This window comes from Chrysoperla carnea, chromosome X (genome assembly GCF_905475395.1).
Source record: "Chrysoperla carnea chromosome X, inChrCarn1.1, whole genome shotgun sequence".
NCBI classification, from domain to species: domain Eukaryota; kingdom Metazoa; phylum Arthropoda; class Insecta; order Neuroptera; family Chrysopidae; genus Chrysoperla; species Chrysoperla carnea.
In genome coordinates this window covers 24,784,808-24,802,690 of record NC_058342.1, presented here as the reverse complement: position 1 = coordinate 24,802,690, position 17,883 = coordinate 24,784,808, and the positions used below count along the sequence as shown (strand labels likewise).

General features: G+C 30.2%; 1 protein-coding gene across 2 annotated transcripts in view; it reads right to left on the bottom strand.

Annotated features, from left to right (window-relative positions):
• The window catches only part of LOC123302475 (segmentation protein cap'n'collar), a 78,082-nt gene extending 61,343 nt beyond the window's left edge, over positions 1-16,739 (bottom strand). For both annotated transcript variants that reach the window (XM_044885401.1, XM_044885402.1), the window contains exon 1: positions 15,934-16,739. In XM_044885401.1, the coding sequence (XP_044741336.1) occupies positions 15,934-16,737 (804 nt within the window). In that variant the 5' untranslated portion in view covers positions 16,738-16,739. The remainder of the gene's footprint in view (positions 1-15,933) is intronic.
• Between the last annotated feature and the right edge of the window lie 1,144 nt (positions 16,740-17,883).

Sequence of the window (17,883 nt, the reverse complement as noted above, 5' to 3'; positions counted from 1 at the left end):
TACGAGTAAGCTAGAGAGATAATTTTTTTTTCTACCAATCTAATTACTATTAGAGAAACTGAGATGGGTAGAAGAATCATATACCCGTCTCGCTTCCTCCTCTATGAGCAATGCAGACTTGGATAAAGAGACACGCAATAAAGTTTATGGCACACAATAAAGTTACAGCAATAAAGCAATGGTGCTTGCTTTATAACGATCAACTGTTTGGATGGTCGCATTAAGGTTCTATGTTATTATTTCTATGGATAAAACTATGAATTTCTCAATAAAAAAAATGGCTACTTACGTGTCTAACAATTAAAATCACTTGTTCACTAATAAAACGCATACTCTAAGTACACTGAAATCTTGTTTGCTCGAACATACTCATCAGAAAAACATAAAAATTTTTATACTTAATATAATAATTATCTAAACAATCAGCATTCATCACACTCTAGTATATGGCAAACTTGAATTTTAGAATTTTATTGTAAAATATATAAATATTTTTTTTTTTTAAACTAAAATTATATTTATTTAATAAATAAAATCGACGTCACATTATTGTAAAAAATTTTTCTTAGATAAAAATGTCCACAACACGGCGATCAATTTTTGCCGCGTGGTTTCTTAAAAGCACTTATCTCAAAAACTTAAGAACGAAAATTTTTTTGACAATAAAAGACCCAAAAAAAATAAATATATAAATTTTGTTGTCGTAAATTGTCGCTGGTGTGATGTGCTGGATTTGCATACAATGGGGGAATTTTCAATTGTCCTTTATATGGTAATTATATGTTTGAATGACTTTTGAACCCTTAGAATTTTTTAATTAATTTTGTTTTATTTAAATAACACGACATTAACTTAATTTTGTGGTTTTTATGATAGAAAAATTGTGATATATGTGGTGACATCTGTTGCGTTTTAAATGTAACGATGGAAAATGAAAATTGGTTTAAAAACAGAATTCGAAAAATATGATATTTTATAAAAAGTATCGAATAATTATCAATTATTGATATTTATCAAAAAATTAATAATTATCCACAATTTTAATTTAAATGTGATAATTTTCTAAACGAGAATTTAAAGATTAACAAAAAAAATTAAGGACGTTCCCAAAAAATCACGCTTTTACAAGCTTTTATTTAGTTTCACCTATCCCGTTGTCTGTCTGTAATCAAATCTTGCAAGTCAAATTTCATCTATAATAATAATAATAATAATGGGGTTTAACCTCCGTTTCTCTGACATATACGCCTATAACAGAGGCCATCCACATCATTATTTGTTAATCTTTATTTATTTAGTTACAAACATATTTACAATTACATTTTGATGTGGGTGGAGTCGGTTACTTCGTTCTTATCCAAGCGACGACAATGTGATCAATTCTGCACTCCCATTAATTATAAATTGTTCACACTGCCGCTGCCTGGATTCGAACCGGCAACCTAAGTCTAAATGGACAAACAGGCAAAGACAAACGCCTTAGACCGCTCGACCATTTAGGCTCATGATTTGAAATTAAACATAAGAAAATGACTATTGGTACAAAATTAAACATCCATTTTAACTATGGGTCACTATGGGTCCACAGTTCATAAGTCACCTAAAAATGAAAATTTTAACAAATTACTACACTTTACTACCGCAGGGGATATTCAAATGTTTTCCGAGTCTCTTATTAAAATGTCAAAAATGAGCTAAATTAATCTAAAAACATGTTTATGAATTGAAAAAAAAAAATACAAAAAAGAGATTGCAAAATCTTTTGGAAAATACGCTGAAATTTTAATAGTATATAATTAACTTCCGAAAGGAAAAAAATTACAAAATAACTTTTTTTTGTGAACCTGATCACGTCATAACTTTAATTTGATAGTATGACTTTATCAAGGTAGGGATTCACTTGCCAGCGTTGGCAATCAATTGAAAGTAAACAAAACAACACGAATATAAATTCATTTGACGTAATGAAGCCACTAGAGCAATTTATAACTAAAAAACTGAATCTCTATCTCTATATATTATAAATGCGAAAGTAAGCATGTTTGTTTGTTTGTTACGCTTTCAAACTAAAACTAGCGAATGGTTTTTAATGAAACTGTACAGCAATATAGCTCATACTTCAGAATAACACATGAGATATAATTTATAAATATATATATTAATAAAAAAAAAATTTAATAAAATTAATTTAATTTGTCATTGCTATAAATTACAGATTTCTGTAAAAGTAGTCATTTAACACTACCATAAATTATAGATTTCTGTAAAAATAGTCAATATAAAATATTTCACAGCCATCTTTTCTGATATACTTACTGAATGATTACGATTATTATAGATTTAAAAAATAGAAAACCATACATATATTTTACCTGTGTAAAACTATCCTTACCATTATTTCGAGTGTCATAGAAAGGGGATAAGCGAGAGCAATCTTTATCAATGTTTACCTTTAAGCCCAGCGAAGCGGGTGGGTATCACTTTCGTGTTTAATACATTATTGTTTTAAATTAATGTATTAACTTACAATAATGTTATTTGTACAAAAAGCTTCATGAGCTTCAATAAATGTTGCATCCTGAAGAAAATTTTTATGCATTACCTTCCGGCGCTTTCCAAAAAGAAAACATAAAAACTTTGGTTTTTGACGCTTTTACGATATTTTTAGAGCATTTTATTACATTTACATCATACAAGTTGTTGATTACACAGTTGACTACACAGGTTATTTTCAGTTTCAAGCAATAGATGCTTTGCCTATGTTACACGTACTTTGTAGTCATTCTATATCGGTGGATAATAACTACACTGTGTGCTGTATCCGTCAGGTTATTGTCAGTTCCAAACAATAGATGCTTTGTTGATAAGAGTGCACAAGATACAAGTTATACACACGCATTATTAAAAAGTGAAAGGTGCACACCAAAAACGTGACGATTTCATCCGATTACTAGATTTTACTCTTCATTTTTTTTCATACTGAGCGTTTTACTTGAAAATCGTGATTATAAATTAAATATCGTAAATTGCGTTAAAACTTATATAAAATAGTCTGACAAAGAGTTTTGTAAATATCTAAGTTAAAATAATAGAAAATTCGGGAAAATTTTCCCGTCCAGAATCGAAAGATCCTTAATTATTATTTTAAGTAATTAAATAATTACATAAATCCGATAACTACGGATGTTGTTAGAAGCTGTCTAAATTTAAATAAGAAAAATTCTAAATAATTTCTTTAGGCCAATTTTTACGACCATGACTATAACATTTCACCTAACATATTATTTAAATAATACGGCAATAATGGTCGTATAATTTATTTGTCATGGTGAAAGGCGATAGCAAAATTGTCTGAAAATATTAGCGCCGGCAGCAGATGCACTTTTATCGCGAAAAAAAAATTTTAAAAATGAAAACAAGTTGAACAGGTAGCAATCAACATCAACTCCAATCATTTTTACAGGATGTTTCAAAAAAGCGTGTTATACTAAAAGATATCTGATATCTTTGTCACATGTGGTCACATTTGTTAGATTCAGAATTTTCGGGTCCGAAACCTTGGATCCATCTATCCTGTGGGATTTCTGTGTGGCGTCTGGCCTCGACAGAATCCTTTAGCTTCATCTGATTTTAATAACGCCTCCTACGCGAAGACGCCTCGTCTTCGGGTGGCAGGTCGTTCTCAAGAAGGGCACAGAGGACTCTTGGCCTAGGTGCTAGGGACCTACTTGCGTTACCCCTCTTTTGTCTTATCATTATTAATATTAAGACTAGATTCCGTGGAATCATCAGCGGAGACGAGATTGAGATGGCGCGGCGTGTTCATTAAGGGTTGATCAAAAAGTATAAAAAGGATTATTTGTATTGTCTTCGATTCCATCTCTACTACTAGAGTAAGTCAGTTTTTAGACACCTTATATATTCGTCTGGCGATGTAAGCTAAAAGGCATATAAACAAAACCCTTTGCATACATATTACGTCATACTTTATACACAAAGGATAATAAAAAAAAAACAATTGATTTCGAAAATACTAGAAAAAATCACGTTTAAATTGAGTGATCCTCATAGCTGTTATCATATCTATATTTTTATAAATTGTTTTCAAAGAATTTTTTATTAAATCTATAAAAAAAAATTTACATCGTATGATGAAATCCAATTGTAAATATTAGTCATAAACATATGCAGTAGTGCCATCTATACTTGTATACTATTAACTGTGTAAAAGGTTTGTTTCTATGCTAAAAAATATTTTTGAATAAATTACACCTGTAAATGGAAATATTTATAAACAAATCTTAAAAAAAACCTGTTGAAAATTTCTGTAATAAATTAAATTAATGAATTAAATGAAAAATTGGTTAAAGTTTTTCTTTTCTAAAAGCCAATTGTTCCAATTCTGGAATTAGATCAGGTCAGAGAATGGATATAATAAACTACCCTTCAAACTTTGAAAGGAATTCATTGGACTTTGTCGACAATGTATGCTTATTAGGATATTTTTAAAGAAGGCGGAGTAAAGCTGGATTACACTAAGCTTAAGTCAAGAAATTCTGATCCGAAGATTAAAAGAATCAAAAGATTTAAAAAAATTCGTTTTGTTTTAAACCATAAGAGACAGAAGAAAAATTATAATACAAAAAATGTTCCCTTTTTCAAAAAAAAATAATTTTGTTTGAAACATTTTTTTCATAAAATTTATAGATATGCCACAATTAGTCAGTAGATCGTGCGTCTATTTACCTGGCTGTTGATAGTCAGCGGATATTTAAGACAATTAATTATTAAATTTTATGATAATTATTATACCTAATTAATGTCTTTATGATTATTATTTCAAAAAAAATTAGACTTTATACTTAAATATAAATGCGTATAGACCGAGAAAATAAGTTAACTATTATTTATTGATTTTCGTTTAATTTTAAAACAAACAGTTTCTCAACGTAAAATTTTAGGCTTTTAATTTTTGGAGTTTACTCCTTAAGAATCGATTTTCAAATAAGGCATGATATGAGAAAGGCAAGAGTAGTAAGAAAGCTAGTGATCGAATAACCTCGTTACGTTTTTTTGTGCGCAACCTATCGTGCAAACCTTTCACTTTTTAGTAATGCGTATGTATACATATAACATACAAAGCATCTATTGTTCGAAACTAACAATGACCTGACGGACGCTACACACAGCGTATTTTTACGAACGAGTCGAAGTTCTACGATCCGATTGGCTATTTTATTTAATGTCGCTGCCGCTACGGTGGAGTTTACATGTCTCACGTCTATGAAAAGCGTGTGGGCAAGTTATAGCCGGCAACAATGGCCACGTAACATTTATTTTATCCCTATCCCTATATATTATAAATGTGAAAAAAAGGATGTTTGTTTGTTTGTTTGTTTGTTACGCTTTCACGCAAAAAATACCGAATGGATTTTCATGAAACTGTAAAAAAAATATAGCTCATACATCAGAATAACATATGAGCTATGATATATAAAGATATATCAAAAAAATTAAATTTAATCTGGCATTTTACTGATCCATCTATGATCATCATTTTGGACCATAAATTGAAGATGTTTAATGTCAAACAATTCATGGCCATCTTTTCTAATATACTCAATGAATTATGACTATTTTACATTTAACAAAATTTAAAACTCTGGATATATTTTAGCTTTGTAAAACAATTTTTACGAGTGTTATGGAAGGTTGATAAGTGAAATCAAGAGAGGTGGAGGCTATAAAGCGCTGGTTGTTACTTTTAAACCCAGTGAAGCGGGCGGGTATCAAGCTAGTGATAAATAAATTTTCATAAATAATGTATATAAACTACCTATTGCCCTAATATAGTAAACTAATATTGACATAAAATTGATTGTTTCAGAATTTGACGAACCAAATTCCTAATTTGATCGGAGTACATGCTTAACCAACGCCACGCCACGTTAATACAGTATACCGATGGTATCCGCGTCCGCGGTTCGGTCATATAGGTACAAAATCATATAATATTCATGTTTACTAACAATTTTAAGGTATAAAATACACACAACTTAGTTAATTTACAAGGCCAATATTTATTCAATTTTTATTTAGAAAACTAATTATATAAACAGTTGAATTATTTAAGAACAACAAAAAAAAAGTTGTTTCTAATCAGAAATAATCGCGATATAAATCGCTAAAATTCAGTACTTGATCGTTGAAAGTTCTTGACCGATTTTTCACTAGTCATTTTAGTTGAAGATTCTTCCTCCAAAAGAGTCTTTTTAAAGAAGTTATGTTTTATCACTAGCTAGCTGGGTCTCGGGGTGTAACCCGCGATTCAAAGAGATTTTGAGAGTTATTATCGCTACTGTGTAAATTAATCAAGCCAATTCTTAAGAAAAATGGGCTAAAAATCTATTTCACGAACTTTTACAAAATACTTGAATGTATGCCTTTAATGTATGTTATCCCATAGGAACCGTACATTTTTTCGGGATAAAAATTAGACTACCTATGCAAAAAATCGATGTCGATCCTTTGCTCTACGAAAAATTAAAACAAATCTATGCCACGGGAACCATACATTTTACCAGGACAAGAAGCCTATGTATGCTCTTCCGACTATAACCTATCTCTGTGCCAAATTTCGTCCACATTCGTTCAGCCGTTCTGGTGTGATTGAGATTAACATCCATCCTTCCAAACTTTCACGATTATAATATAGATCAGATTAAAAAATAATCGCGTCGTTTTTCAAAATCGATCTTTGATCGGGATTTTATGACGACATCTAAGAAACTATGGATCCAATCACGAAATGAACTCAGTTTTTATATTTTTTTGGGTCAAATTCACCCTCATGTACCGATGTTTGCGTTTTTATGATTCCCTTAGAAAAAAATCGAAAAAATTATGCAATTTTTTTTTGTTTCGGAATTTGATAAAACTCGATTTATAGAGCAATTTTGTCCCTAAAACTTCAAAACACCGGTTTGTTTGAGTATTGGATCCATATCTCGAAAACTATGCGTCCAATCGTTTAACGAACACGATTTTTGTGTTTTCTGGGTTAAAATTACCTTCTAAACTTAGAAAATCAAAGAACGCGAGAAAATTTTGTTAGCTTGGCATTCTATAAAATTCATTTTGTAAGGTAAATTTGAGCCAAAAAATTCAAAAATTTGGTTTATTTGACGATAGTAGTTACGGAGAAAAACGATAATTTGAAGGGATTTATGACGTTATCTCGAAAACTACTCGCCCAATCGTTAAATTAAAATGATTTTCTTTATAAAATTGAATCAAGCATCTGTAAGAACTAACATGTTTCCCTAATAAACTTATTATTTAAATTTAAGATATTTTTTCGATCAAATTATTTGTCTAGCGTGTTTTTTCCTAAGCGGTTCATTCTTAGACCGTGAGTATATTTTTCGTCAAACCTAGACATAATAAGCTTGAAAATGATGGATTAATCATGAAATTTGAGAAAGGAATAAGGAAGATAAGGGTAGGACAGAAAACAACTTGCTAGAGTAATAGTATATAAGATTTAAGTAAGCTTAACAGTAATTAAAATATTGTTTACGTACTTGCGAACGTAGTGTGAACGTACTTTTATGTAATACATTAAAATATTAAGCAACTATAATGTATTCATTAGGATTCACTAAGTTATGTTAAAAAAAGGTTAAAATATCTATGAGTTTCTACTTAAGAAACTACTTAAAATGTTTGTTTTAACAGTTCACTTAATTTCAAACAGTTAAGTTATTTCAAAGATTTATGTGGCTAAACAAATTTTAAGCTTGTTCATTTAGCCATTAACTTAATTTAATAACTTTCTGGTTTCGATTTTCTAATATTGATTATAAATTCTGTTAGTTTAGGCAGTAAGGAAGCACCAAAGCAATTTTACATTTAGGGTTGAAATTATTTGTATCTTATTTTCAACTTTGATAATGAATTTTGTTATAACTTCATGAATGTACACGAAAAATAATAATAAAATTTTGCAATATCTGCCTTGGTTTTCGAAATATCGAAAGCTGAATAATTAAACAAAATTTTTAATTATCAATATTTTGAAAATTATGACAGATATCGAAAAATATAATTAATATTTTTCGTCTTATATTGCCAAGTTATAACATAATTCACTATCAAAATTGAAAATTTATATTTTTTTAAATTTGTGTCCCCACTACCGTGCTTACATACATAATTAGTTGGGCATAAAGGATTTTTTTTTTCAATAATTTATCAAAGTTTTAACTTTAATTTAAATAGTTTTTTTTTTTTTTTAATTCCCTCCGACTAGTTTTGGAGAAATCTATGAAAACATATCATCCAAATACCGTTTTTCCATAAAACCCATGCCTACTTTTGAAGATTTATTTAAATAATCGGGCAACCCCTCCTAAAATTTTTAGAATTGATTTAGACTTACTAAGTCCAACTTATCTCGTACATCCTTAACCAATGATTTTCAGACAAAACTATTGACCAACCTGTGCAGTCAAAAATACTTTTGCCTGTTTTTCTCAGTTAAAAGTACTTTTGACTGGCTAAGAGTGTTTACTGGAATATATACAGTGTGCTTTTTAATTGTCTGCAAAAATTTTGCTTCCTAAATAAACTGAGAAAAAAAAGAAGAAAATGTTCTTTACCAAATTTGGATCCGAGGCCTAATTTACGAGATAATTATCCAACTCTTATATTAAACAATTAATAAAAAATATATTCATCAAAATATAATTCATCCAATAAAACACTATTTAAACAGAGAATGTATTTTATCATAATGTGAAGGAGTGACCTAATTACGAAATTACTACAAAAATCAACATACAACTTTAACACAATATACATAGTGTGGTTTGTCCGTGAATACTTTGTCCGTTTCGACAACTACATGTTTAAGGTATGTGATATGCACACGATAGGTTGCATATAAAACTTAATTTACAAAAAAAGATAGTCTAACAAAAATTGATTTTTATGGATTACTTTTCATAGTAATATAAGTAACCAATATATAGTAATTTCGCATTTAGGTCACTCCTTCACATTATGATAAAACATATCCTCTGTTTAACTAGCGTTGAATTGGATGAATTTTACTTTGATGAATGTATTTTTTATTAATTGATTAATATAAGAGTAGGTTAATTATCTCGTTAATTAGGCCACAGACCCAAATTTAATAAAGAACATTTTCTTCTTTTTTCTCTCAGCTTATACAGGAAGCGAAAGTTCTACAATCAATTATAGAACACTTTGTATACAGATATCGAATTTTCGAGCAGTCGTAATAAGTAAGAACAATGTTCAAAAGTGTAAAACACTTCTTACCATTTTTTTACTGAATGCTAAGTGATTAAAACGCCGCGCGGCGCTGTCGCAGCTGGTGTTAGACCAGTGTGTAATATAGTGGCAGGTAAGCAAGTAGTGAGGATATAGCATATTGATAGCTGAATGATTTACTAGTACATACCTCCATAGCACTACAAATGGAATTTCACCATATATGTTAATAAAATCGCTTCTGACATCATTTTGTTTCGTCTTACAAACAATACAATTAAAATATTACTATTCGATTAAGTATGAAACGCAAGGAATACTCTATTATTGTATGCAAAAATGGTTACGTAGTAATGTGTTATGCATTTATTATCACAGGTAAGGGAAAGTGCTACATAATGATCCCTTGTTCTTTTAAGTGAACCATTAAAGTGATCTACGTCATCAAATTAATCGTAAAATTGTTACGATGTATAAGCTATTTGGTGTTTCGTACACTGAGAAAAAGTTGATGAAATCGTGACAACTCCGCGCGAAGTTGAGTCAATAGAATAGAGTATTCTACTATTTTTGAAAAAGTAATTCAAAATGTTGATTATGCTAATAAAAAGCCACCAAAAATTTATTTCGGAAAAATACACACGCTTTCTTGTCAAAAACTTAAATTAAATTTTAAACCTTTTTTAAACTGTCAAAAACGCGGGTATCCAATTTGATGACGTAATATGGGTATCACTATACGAAATAACACAAATAAGTTTGACAGATATATTCATAGACATTTGATTATAATAAATATAAATACTTATTATCTATGGATATATTATACCCAGCTGTCTACACTGAACTAACTGATGGTCTATGGCTCATACCGATATGACATACAGTTTAAAAATTACGATTTTTAATTTTAATATTTTAAAAGAAAAATATGCTTTTATGACTCAAAATCAGAATATTTAAGTATATTTTTACATAAATTTTAACTTTTTTCAAATTTCATAATTTATTTTTGACTAACGATAATACCCTATTGGTTAGGATTGGTAAGAATGATTTAAAAAATCCGCTATTTTAAAAAAAAAAGGTCAGAATTTAGAGAAAAAATAATATAATTGTTTGGCGCTCGTACTACCTTAATAATTATATGCCGAAATATGTATTTTGATATAAGGATAAATTTTGTTGACTTCGAGTTGAGACATAGTTATTGAAATAAATTTTATTTCGAGTATCGTGGTATTTATTTCAATAACAACATATTTTGATGTTTATTTTTGGTACGGTATCCTTTAAGTAAGAGTAAAAACATAATATAAATAAAAAAATAATGAACATTGATCAAGGAAAAAATAAATAATATACCTGAAAGTCTAATTATTTCTAACTAATGCAAACATTTTAAACTAACAAGCATGAAACACCTGTACATCCATAATTTATAAGCGACTTAGAGGGGTTGATTTACATTATAAAAAAAAATACGTTAAAAAACTGTTATAGCCTTGGAGCCCATGACAGTAAAACTTTACTTACATGGATTTCGAAATTTCGATAACGATAGGCACAATATGGACTACGTGGTCAGGGTTTTATCCTGGCTGAAATATTTTTTCAGGGTTTATACTGGTACGATAAAAACCTGGGAACAATTAAACTGGGAACCACCATAGCTCCCACTCAAGAAAAGCTTGCGAGGATGCCATACCAAGAAGGTCTTAACAGATTAGGAGTTAATCTGAAAAACCAACAATTAAAGGCATGGACCAGCTACGAGGGAGGGCGAATCGCCAAAAGCCTGTTGGGTGAAGGAAACTCGCTCGGTAACAGAGCCGAGGAGATCTTGAAAATAAATAGATCTGATATTAGAGTCATCGTAGAGTTACTCACAGGGCATGATAACCTGAACAAGTTCCAACATCAGATTGGAAAAAGACAATCTCCCGCGTGTGACAGATGCGGAGAAAATTCAGAAGAAACATCGATCCACTTTCTCTGTTACTGCCCGGCGCTCATACAGCAGCGAAGGAAATGGTTTGGTCCGGCCATAGTCGAACCAGAAGAAATTAGGAAACTCAGCGCTAAGCAAATCCTGGGTTTCAGTACATCAATTGGTTATAATAGCCACTGAAAAGCGTAGCGGGGATAGAGTACAAGGGTCTATTTGGCTAGGTGCTCTGAACCGTAACCGGAAATGAACTCTTAAGGTGATTTTATGAAGACCAATACCAAAATTTTGCTCGTAGCATCGATATTTGTGATCGTTACAAACTTGAGACTTAACTTCAAAAAAATCAAAAAATTATTTTTTAAGTTATAAAATTTTTCCAATTTTTTTATTATATAATATACTTATAAAATTTTCCAGATAAGATAATTGAGGTTATGAATTGATAAATTAATTACTCGGTATCATTTTTAGGATTCCGTACCCGAAAGAGTAACAACCAACGGAACGCTATTACTAAGACCTCGTTGTCCGTCCATCCGTCTGTCTATCAACAGGCAATAATAAGATAGCCGAAATTTTGACAGAGTTTGTATTATTATTGCCACTATAACAACGAAAAATAAAAAAAAAAAGATGGCTAATTCCAAAATGGCGCCATTCAAATAAAATAAAAAAATTGTTTTACTTTACTTTAAAAGGGTTGTTTTTTAAAAGGACATACCACATGTTATACCTTATACGACGGTGTGGACCCTTTCGTGTGCGAATCCAATTCACACTTGATCGGTTTGTTAAATAAAGCGGCGCCTATCAATAAAACAATTAACCTAATTCTTATCAAATTTGGACTATTAATAATCTGGATGCCGGTCTTTTAGAGTAGCAATTTTGAATTGTTGGTGAAAAAAATTGCTAGAATGGTCTAAATCGGCCCTACTTTTTATTGTATAATTTCGATCGGAGAAATCGCTCTTAAGGTAGTACAAGCACCAAGGAAGGCAATTTTAGATTTAGGATTGAAATAATTTTTACCTTATTTTCAACTTTGATGATAAATTTTGTTATAACTTCAAGAATGTAGACGAAAAGTACGAATAAAATTTTTCGATATCTGCCTTGGTTTTCGAAATATTGAAAGCTAAATAATTAAACAAATTTTCAATTTTTGATATTTTTAAAATTACTCCAGATATCAAAAAATTGTATTCTTATTTTTCGTCTTATATTGTCAAGTCTCTATATATTATAAATGCGAAAGTAAGGATGTTTGTTTGTTTGTTTGTTTGTTACGCTTTCACGCTAAAGCTAGCTAATGGTTTTTAATGAAACTGTACAGCAATATAGCTCATACTTCAGAATAACACCTGAGCTATAATTTATAGATACATTAAAAATAAATAAAAAAATAAAATTTAATCTGACATTTACTATTTTAAATTTATACAGAAAACTGTAATTTATGGTTTAAAATCTGATCCATCTATAATCATCATTTTGAACCATTAATTAAAGTATTCTGTAAAAATTTAAAATACTAATGTCAAACCATTCATGGCCAACTTTTCTGATATACTCAATGAATTATGACTATTTTACATTTAACAAAATTGAAAACTGTACACATCAAGAGAGGTGGAGGCTATAAGGCGGTATTATTTACTTTTAAGCCCAGTGAAACGGGCGGGTATCAGGCTAGTTATAACATAATTCACCGCATCAAAATTGAAAATATATATTTTTTTAAATTTGTAATAATATAATTTTTAAAAATTAACGCGCCAATTTTAAAATATACAATTAACAATTTTTTCCATGTAATATTTTTCCATGTAACATTATGTAAAAATTTTCCAGACAAAGATAATTGTTCATTTATATATAAATTTTTATAAATGAAGTCTAGTTTATTTACAAATAATCGCGCGAGTTTATTATAATTATAATATCAAAGAGAGATTTTAATCAAATTTAATAATATCCCCTCCCTTCCCGCACTTTTCAATTTAAGTAGGATGATACGTTTCAATCAAAACAATAATATTTGTGAGTCAAAGGTCATTTGTATATGACGTGGCTGTGTGAAACATAATTGTCAAATCAAAAAAAAAATCTTAAAATTGAAAACAAGGAAAATTGAAAATTGTTTGTGAAATAAACAAATATGGCCGACGATTTTTTCTTAAACAAAAACATTTTCTCATATGATTTACCCAATTTGTCAAATATCAAGTTTATTCTTTTTCTCATTGAAACTAAAATTACTTTAATGCTAAAATTTTAAGGTAGTTTTGCCATAAATTCACTTTTGTTAAGAATTAAATGAAATTAAAATATAGTGTTCATCTAGATCAAGGGTATCTGCCCTGGGACTATAGAAATTTTTCGCCCTATTAGCTCAGTTGGTTAAGGCGTAACCAATTCCGTCCGCGGTATGCTTAGGGTAGTGGGTTCGATTCCCGTCGTAGCAACAAAATTAATTTAATTAATAATGGTGATGGGCTGATGTAGGGCATGGTATATGCATGAAGGAGGTGCACTCAGCCTCTGAAATTAAGGAGCTGATAAATGAAATTATCAGCGGAAAGGTGGTAAAACACATATTTGGTAAGTGTGTCCTTCGTGGACAGCCACCTAACTGTACCAGAGAGAGAAAGATAAGCCAAAATAAGTGAAAACAAACCATTGACTGAGTTAATTGTTGAAATACCATGTATAGAAAGTGTTGATTACTCTGTCACATTACACATTCATAGAACTGATATACCCATATAATTCATACTCTCATGGGTAAACAGTGATGTTTACGAAAAATTGTTACATACTAAAGTTGTTTATTTTTTATACGGAACATTTTTTACATTTAAACTTTTGTTCTATCTCTAACGGTTAACAAGATGGGTCTTACGGAACCAAGTTTCAATTGACCTATTTTGCTCATTTACGAACTCGACCTCACTTATTACGTCCTCAGCACGCTAAAAAAATTTCAGCTTGATATCTCTTTTCGTTTTTGAGAAATCGAGTAATGGACTAATTAGGTGATTTCATGAACACCTATACCAAAATTTTGTTCATAGCATCAATATCTTTAAGCGTTACAAACTTGGGACTAAACTTAGTATACCTTGGTATATTTCATATACATGGTATAAAAACATCGTATAAATATGCAAATGTGTGTGCGTTTTAAGTAAATGTATTCACATTTAATGTCTAAGTATTATGTACAGTAACATTTTCTCAACGAAATTTTTAATAATCGAGGAATTTTCTTGAAAAAAAAACCTGAAAAAATTTTTTATTACGCGTTAAATTTAAAATTGATGATTATTGCTTGAAGGTGATATTAAAAAGATAATTGTATAAAAAAATGCATACAAAATATTTTGTACGACATGCAACATTGGCAGGATTTCCGCCGCCCAACGCCTTGAAAATTGTAATTTTTAAGATATCGGCCAACGAACATAAATTCAATTTTAAGTTGTGTATTAGGATACATATTTTTTATCCCCGAGGACACTACTTTTCACCCTATTTTCCTTCAATCATATTTTTTTACTCCCAATTCATCATTATTGGTTTCCCCCTCAAAACTAGCTCGTGAGAGTCCCGATCTATTCCCCTAATCCAGCAAAGTATTTATTTTTATGTAGAAGAAAATCTTTTATCCCAAACAAAGTCCAATGTGGAGAATTTAATTAACCTTTCAACCCTGTCCTAACGGGAAAAATCCTCTGCAGATATTTTCCAACCGGTCCCAACCTGTTTCAGAAGCTCTCCAGAGAGTCGAAACAGGAACGGCATTATATCTAAGATAGATAATGAAGGTTGTGTAGTGAGGAATTTTTCCCAAGGGGAGCAATCTAGCGGTGGTCGACAAGGCTCGTAGCCCAGAGGATCCGAGTCGATATTTAAATATTAATTTAGGTTTAATATATGAACTACTATTATTCTACTCCTCAAGTTCACTCGGGAGAGCCCCGAGTGAACTTGAGGAGTAACGATGCGATATTCGTGCTCAGCAACCCCTAAAACTCCCGTGTAACAAGTTAGGAATCATTTTTATCACTATTTACCGAATTGTGAATTTAGTATATTTACAGTTAATTTAAAATGCAATTATAAAATGCAAATGAATTATGCAAATTGCATATTTTTAATTTCTTATAAATCAATTTAGGTCACAAAATTTCCTGTCGCTCAACGAGTCGAATGCTGCACACCGTATTCAAATCCGACTTACTGTTCAAATTTTTCAAACTTTATTGCTTCGTTTCTGCGGCTATAAGAAAGGACTATTTGAAGATATTTCAAATTAAATTATTTTTAAAATATGTTCTCCTAATACTAATTTAACAACTTATGATTTTTTTCACCCATTTTCTACGAATTCTGGGTGTTTTTAGCCATGAGCCCAGAATTCCGTACGGGCCGAGCTAGTAACTCCATAATGGAGCAATTCTTTTGCAAAAATCATGCCTCTAAAATAGGAGCTAAACTAGTTAATCCCTAATATGAGATTTTTCGCGCCTGACTCGTACTATTGAAATGTATACACATGTTAAATGTCTTACCTAAATACGAGGGGCTGTGGCCAACTAAGCTTTTTTTTTTAATAGTTACGCCACTGATTAGTAAACAAACACACAAATTATAATCAAAAAAATTATTGCATCACATACCTCTTGAGTTAATTCTCCAATAATTGGTCCAACAGCCCCTTCATCAATATCGTTATCAAAAATATCCGAAAATATATTTTCTGGTACTTCTTCCTCCAATTTAGGATCAACATATTCAGTCTTCGATACAGATAACGTCGAAAATAATTGTAGATCATCATCGAAAATCTCTCCGAATGGTGATAACAGATCATTATCCTCGTTATCTTCAGTTTCAGTCTTAATCAAACTTTCTTGGGTTTTCGATGTCGTCGATTGAAAATCTTTGGGCACATCATTCAATAATGGATTGTTCGACGTATGTAAGAAATCCGCGGAATCAACACTCGATGACGAACAATCGTCAAGGAGATAATCCTCTTGGGTGATATTCGGTGTTGTATGTGTTTCATCTTCCGAAACATTCTCGATTCCAGAATCTGGATGAGTACTGTTTTCCGATTCTGGAACGGTTTCTTGTACATGATTCCCACCTCGTTCAACATTTAATAAATACGCCGAAATATTGTAATTTTGCGGGATATTTCGACTATTCCATGCCCCATTATATCGTCCTAATGAGTTTAGATCCTCGAATAATTGCCGCTCATAATTCAGTAAAATATTATCTAAATTTTTTGGGTTCACATAATCATTTTGATACGATTCTGGTAAATTTTGGCTAATCGTACTTGTAAAATTTCTAATTGGTGTATTTAAGTATGGATCCTGATATAAATAAAGGCTAAAGTCTAATCGCAAGAGGCTTAATACTAAAGCCAATTGCAGGAGATCATTGTTATAAATTTTCTTAACACATAACATTTTTGAAAACTGAATTTTAAAAAAGTTACAAAAAAAAAAAATTAATAAAATTTAAATTTTAAATTAAAAGCAAAATCACAAACACAATAGGCTTTGTTTCAAAAAAATAGTTCATAATAGTAAATAAAATAATTTTTATCACCAAAATACATTTTTTTTAGGTTAAGTTTTTCCAAAAAAAAAAAAAAAATTAATTCGAACGCGGCTAATAATTAAATTTAGATTAAAAAAAACCGCATGAGTCACTTCACTCTTTTTGAAAACTCTTTGTCTGTTGAAAAATCACACAAAAAAAATTTGTTAACCTAAATTTCACTATAAAATTTTTAATTACAAAATGGTTGTATTAAATAATCAAAGTTTTAATTGTCAATTATTTTTTTTAATTGTTAAACAAAAAATTCTAGTATTCACAAATAATAAATTTCGAACGGAGACTTGTTTCAAATTAACTGCTAAGGTAAGCATTTTCAGTGTTATGTCTTGCCAGTTTGACGTTTATCATACAGTGGCGGTTGACTTACGTTCAATTATTCATGTCAGTAGCGGTTCATTTTTGTTTGGAAATGTTTATTTTTGTAATTTGTACAATTTTTAAATAATTATTATGGACTATTTTTCATATTTTTAGAGAGTTTTTAAAAGAAAGCATTTCTTTTTTTAAAAACATGATTCTTTTTATTTAATCGTTTATACTTATTCTTTTTGTGTTTCTTGGAAGCCGGTTGAAAATTTTAGAAAAACTACTGGGTCTATTGATTTGAAATTTTCATTCCACGTTTAGGAATGATCATTTTATGGTTTAAGAAAGGATAAACTCGAAAATTGCAATATTTAGTTTGTTTTTTTCGCTGTTATTTCTTCAATTTTTTCTGAAAAGTCTAAAACTAGATAAAAGGGTGTTAAGGAGCGTCGAAAAAGGTAGAGGTAGAGAGGAAAACTTCTCGAGTGCCTTTAGAAAATGGAAAGATTAAACAACGAACAATTTTCCTTATGATCCTGAAATGGTAAATCATCAAAAAATCCAATAAACTCGATTTGTCGACGTTTTTTCATTACCCAAGCAAATTTTAAACCTCGAAGATCGATTTTCTAAATAACAAGATTTGGGGTAGTTAAGAATGCTGCACCCAATCCGTGAGGAAG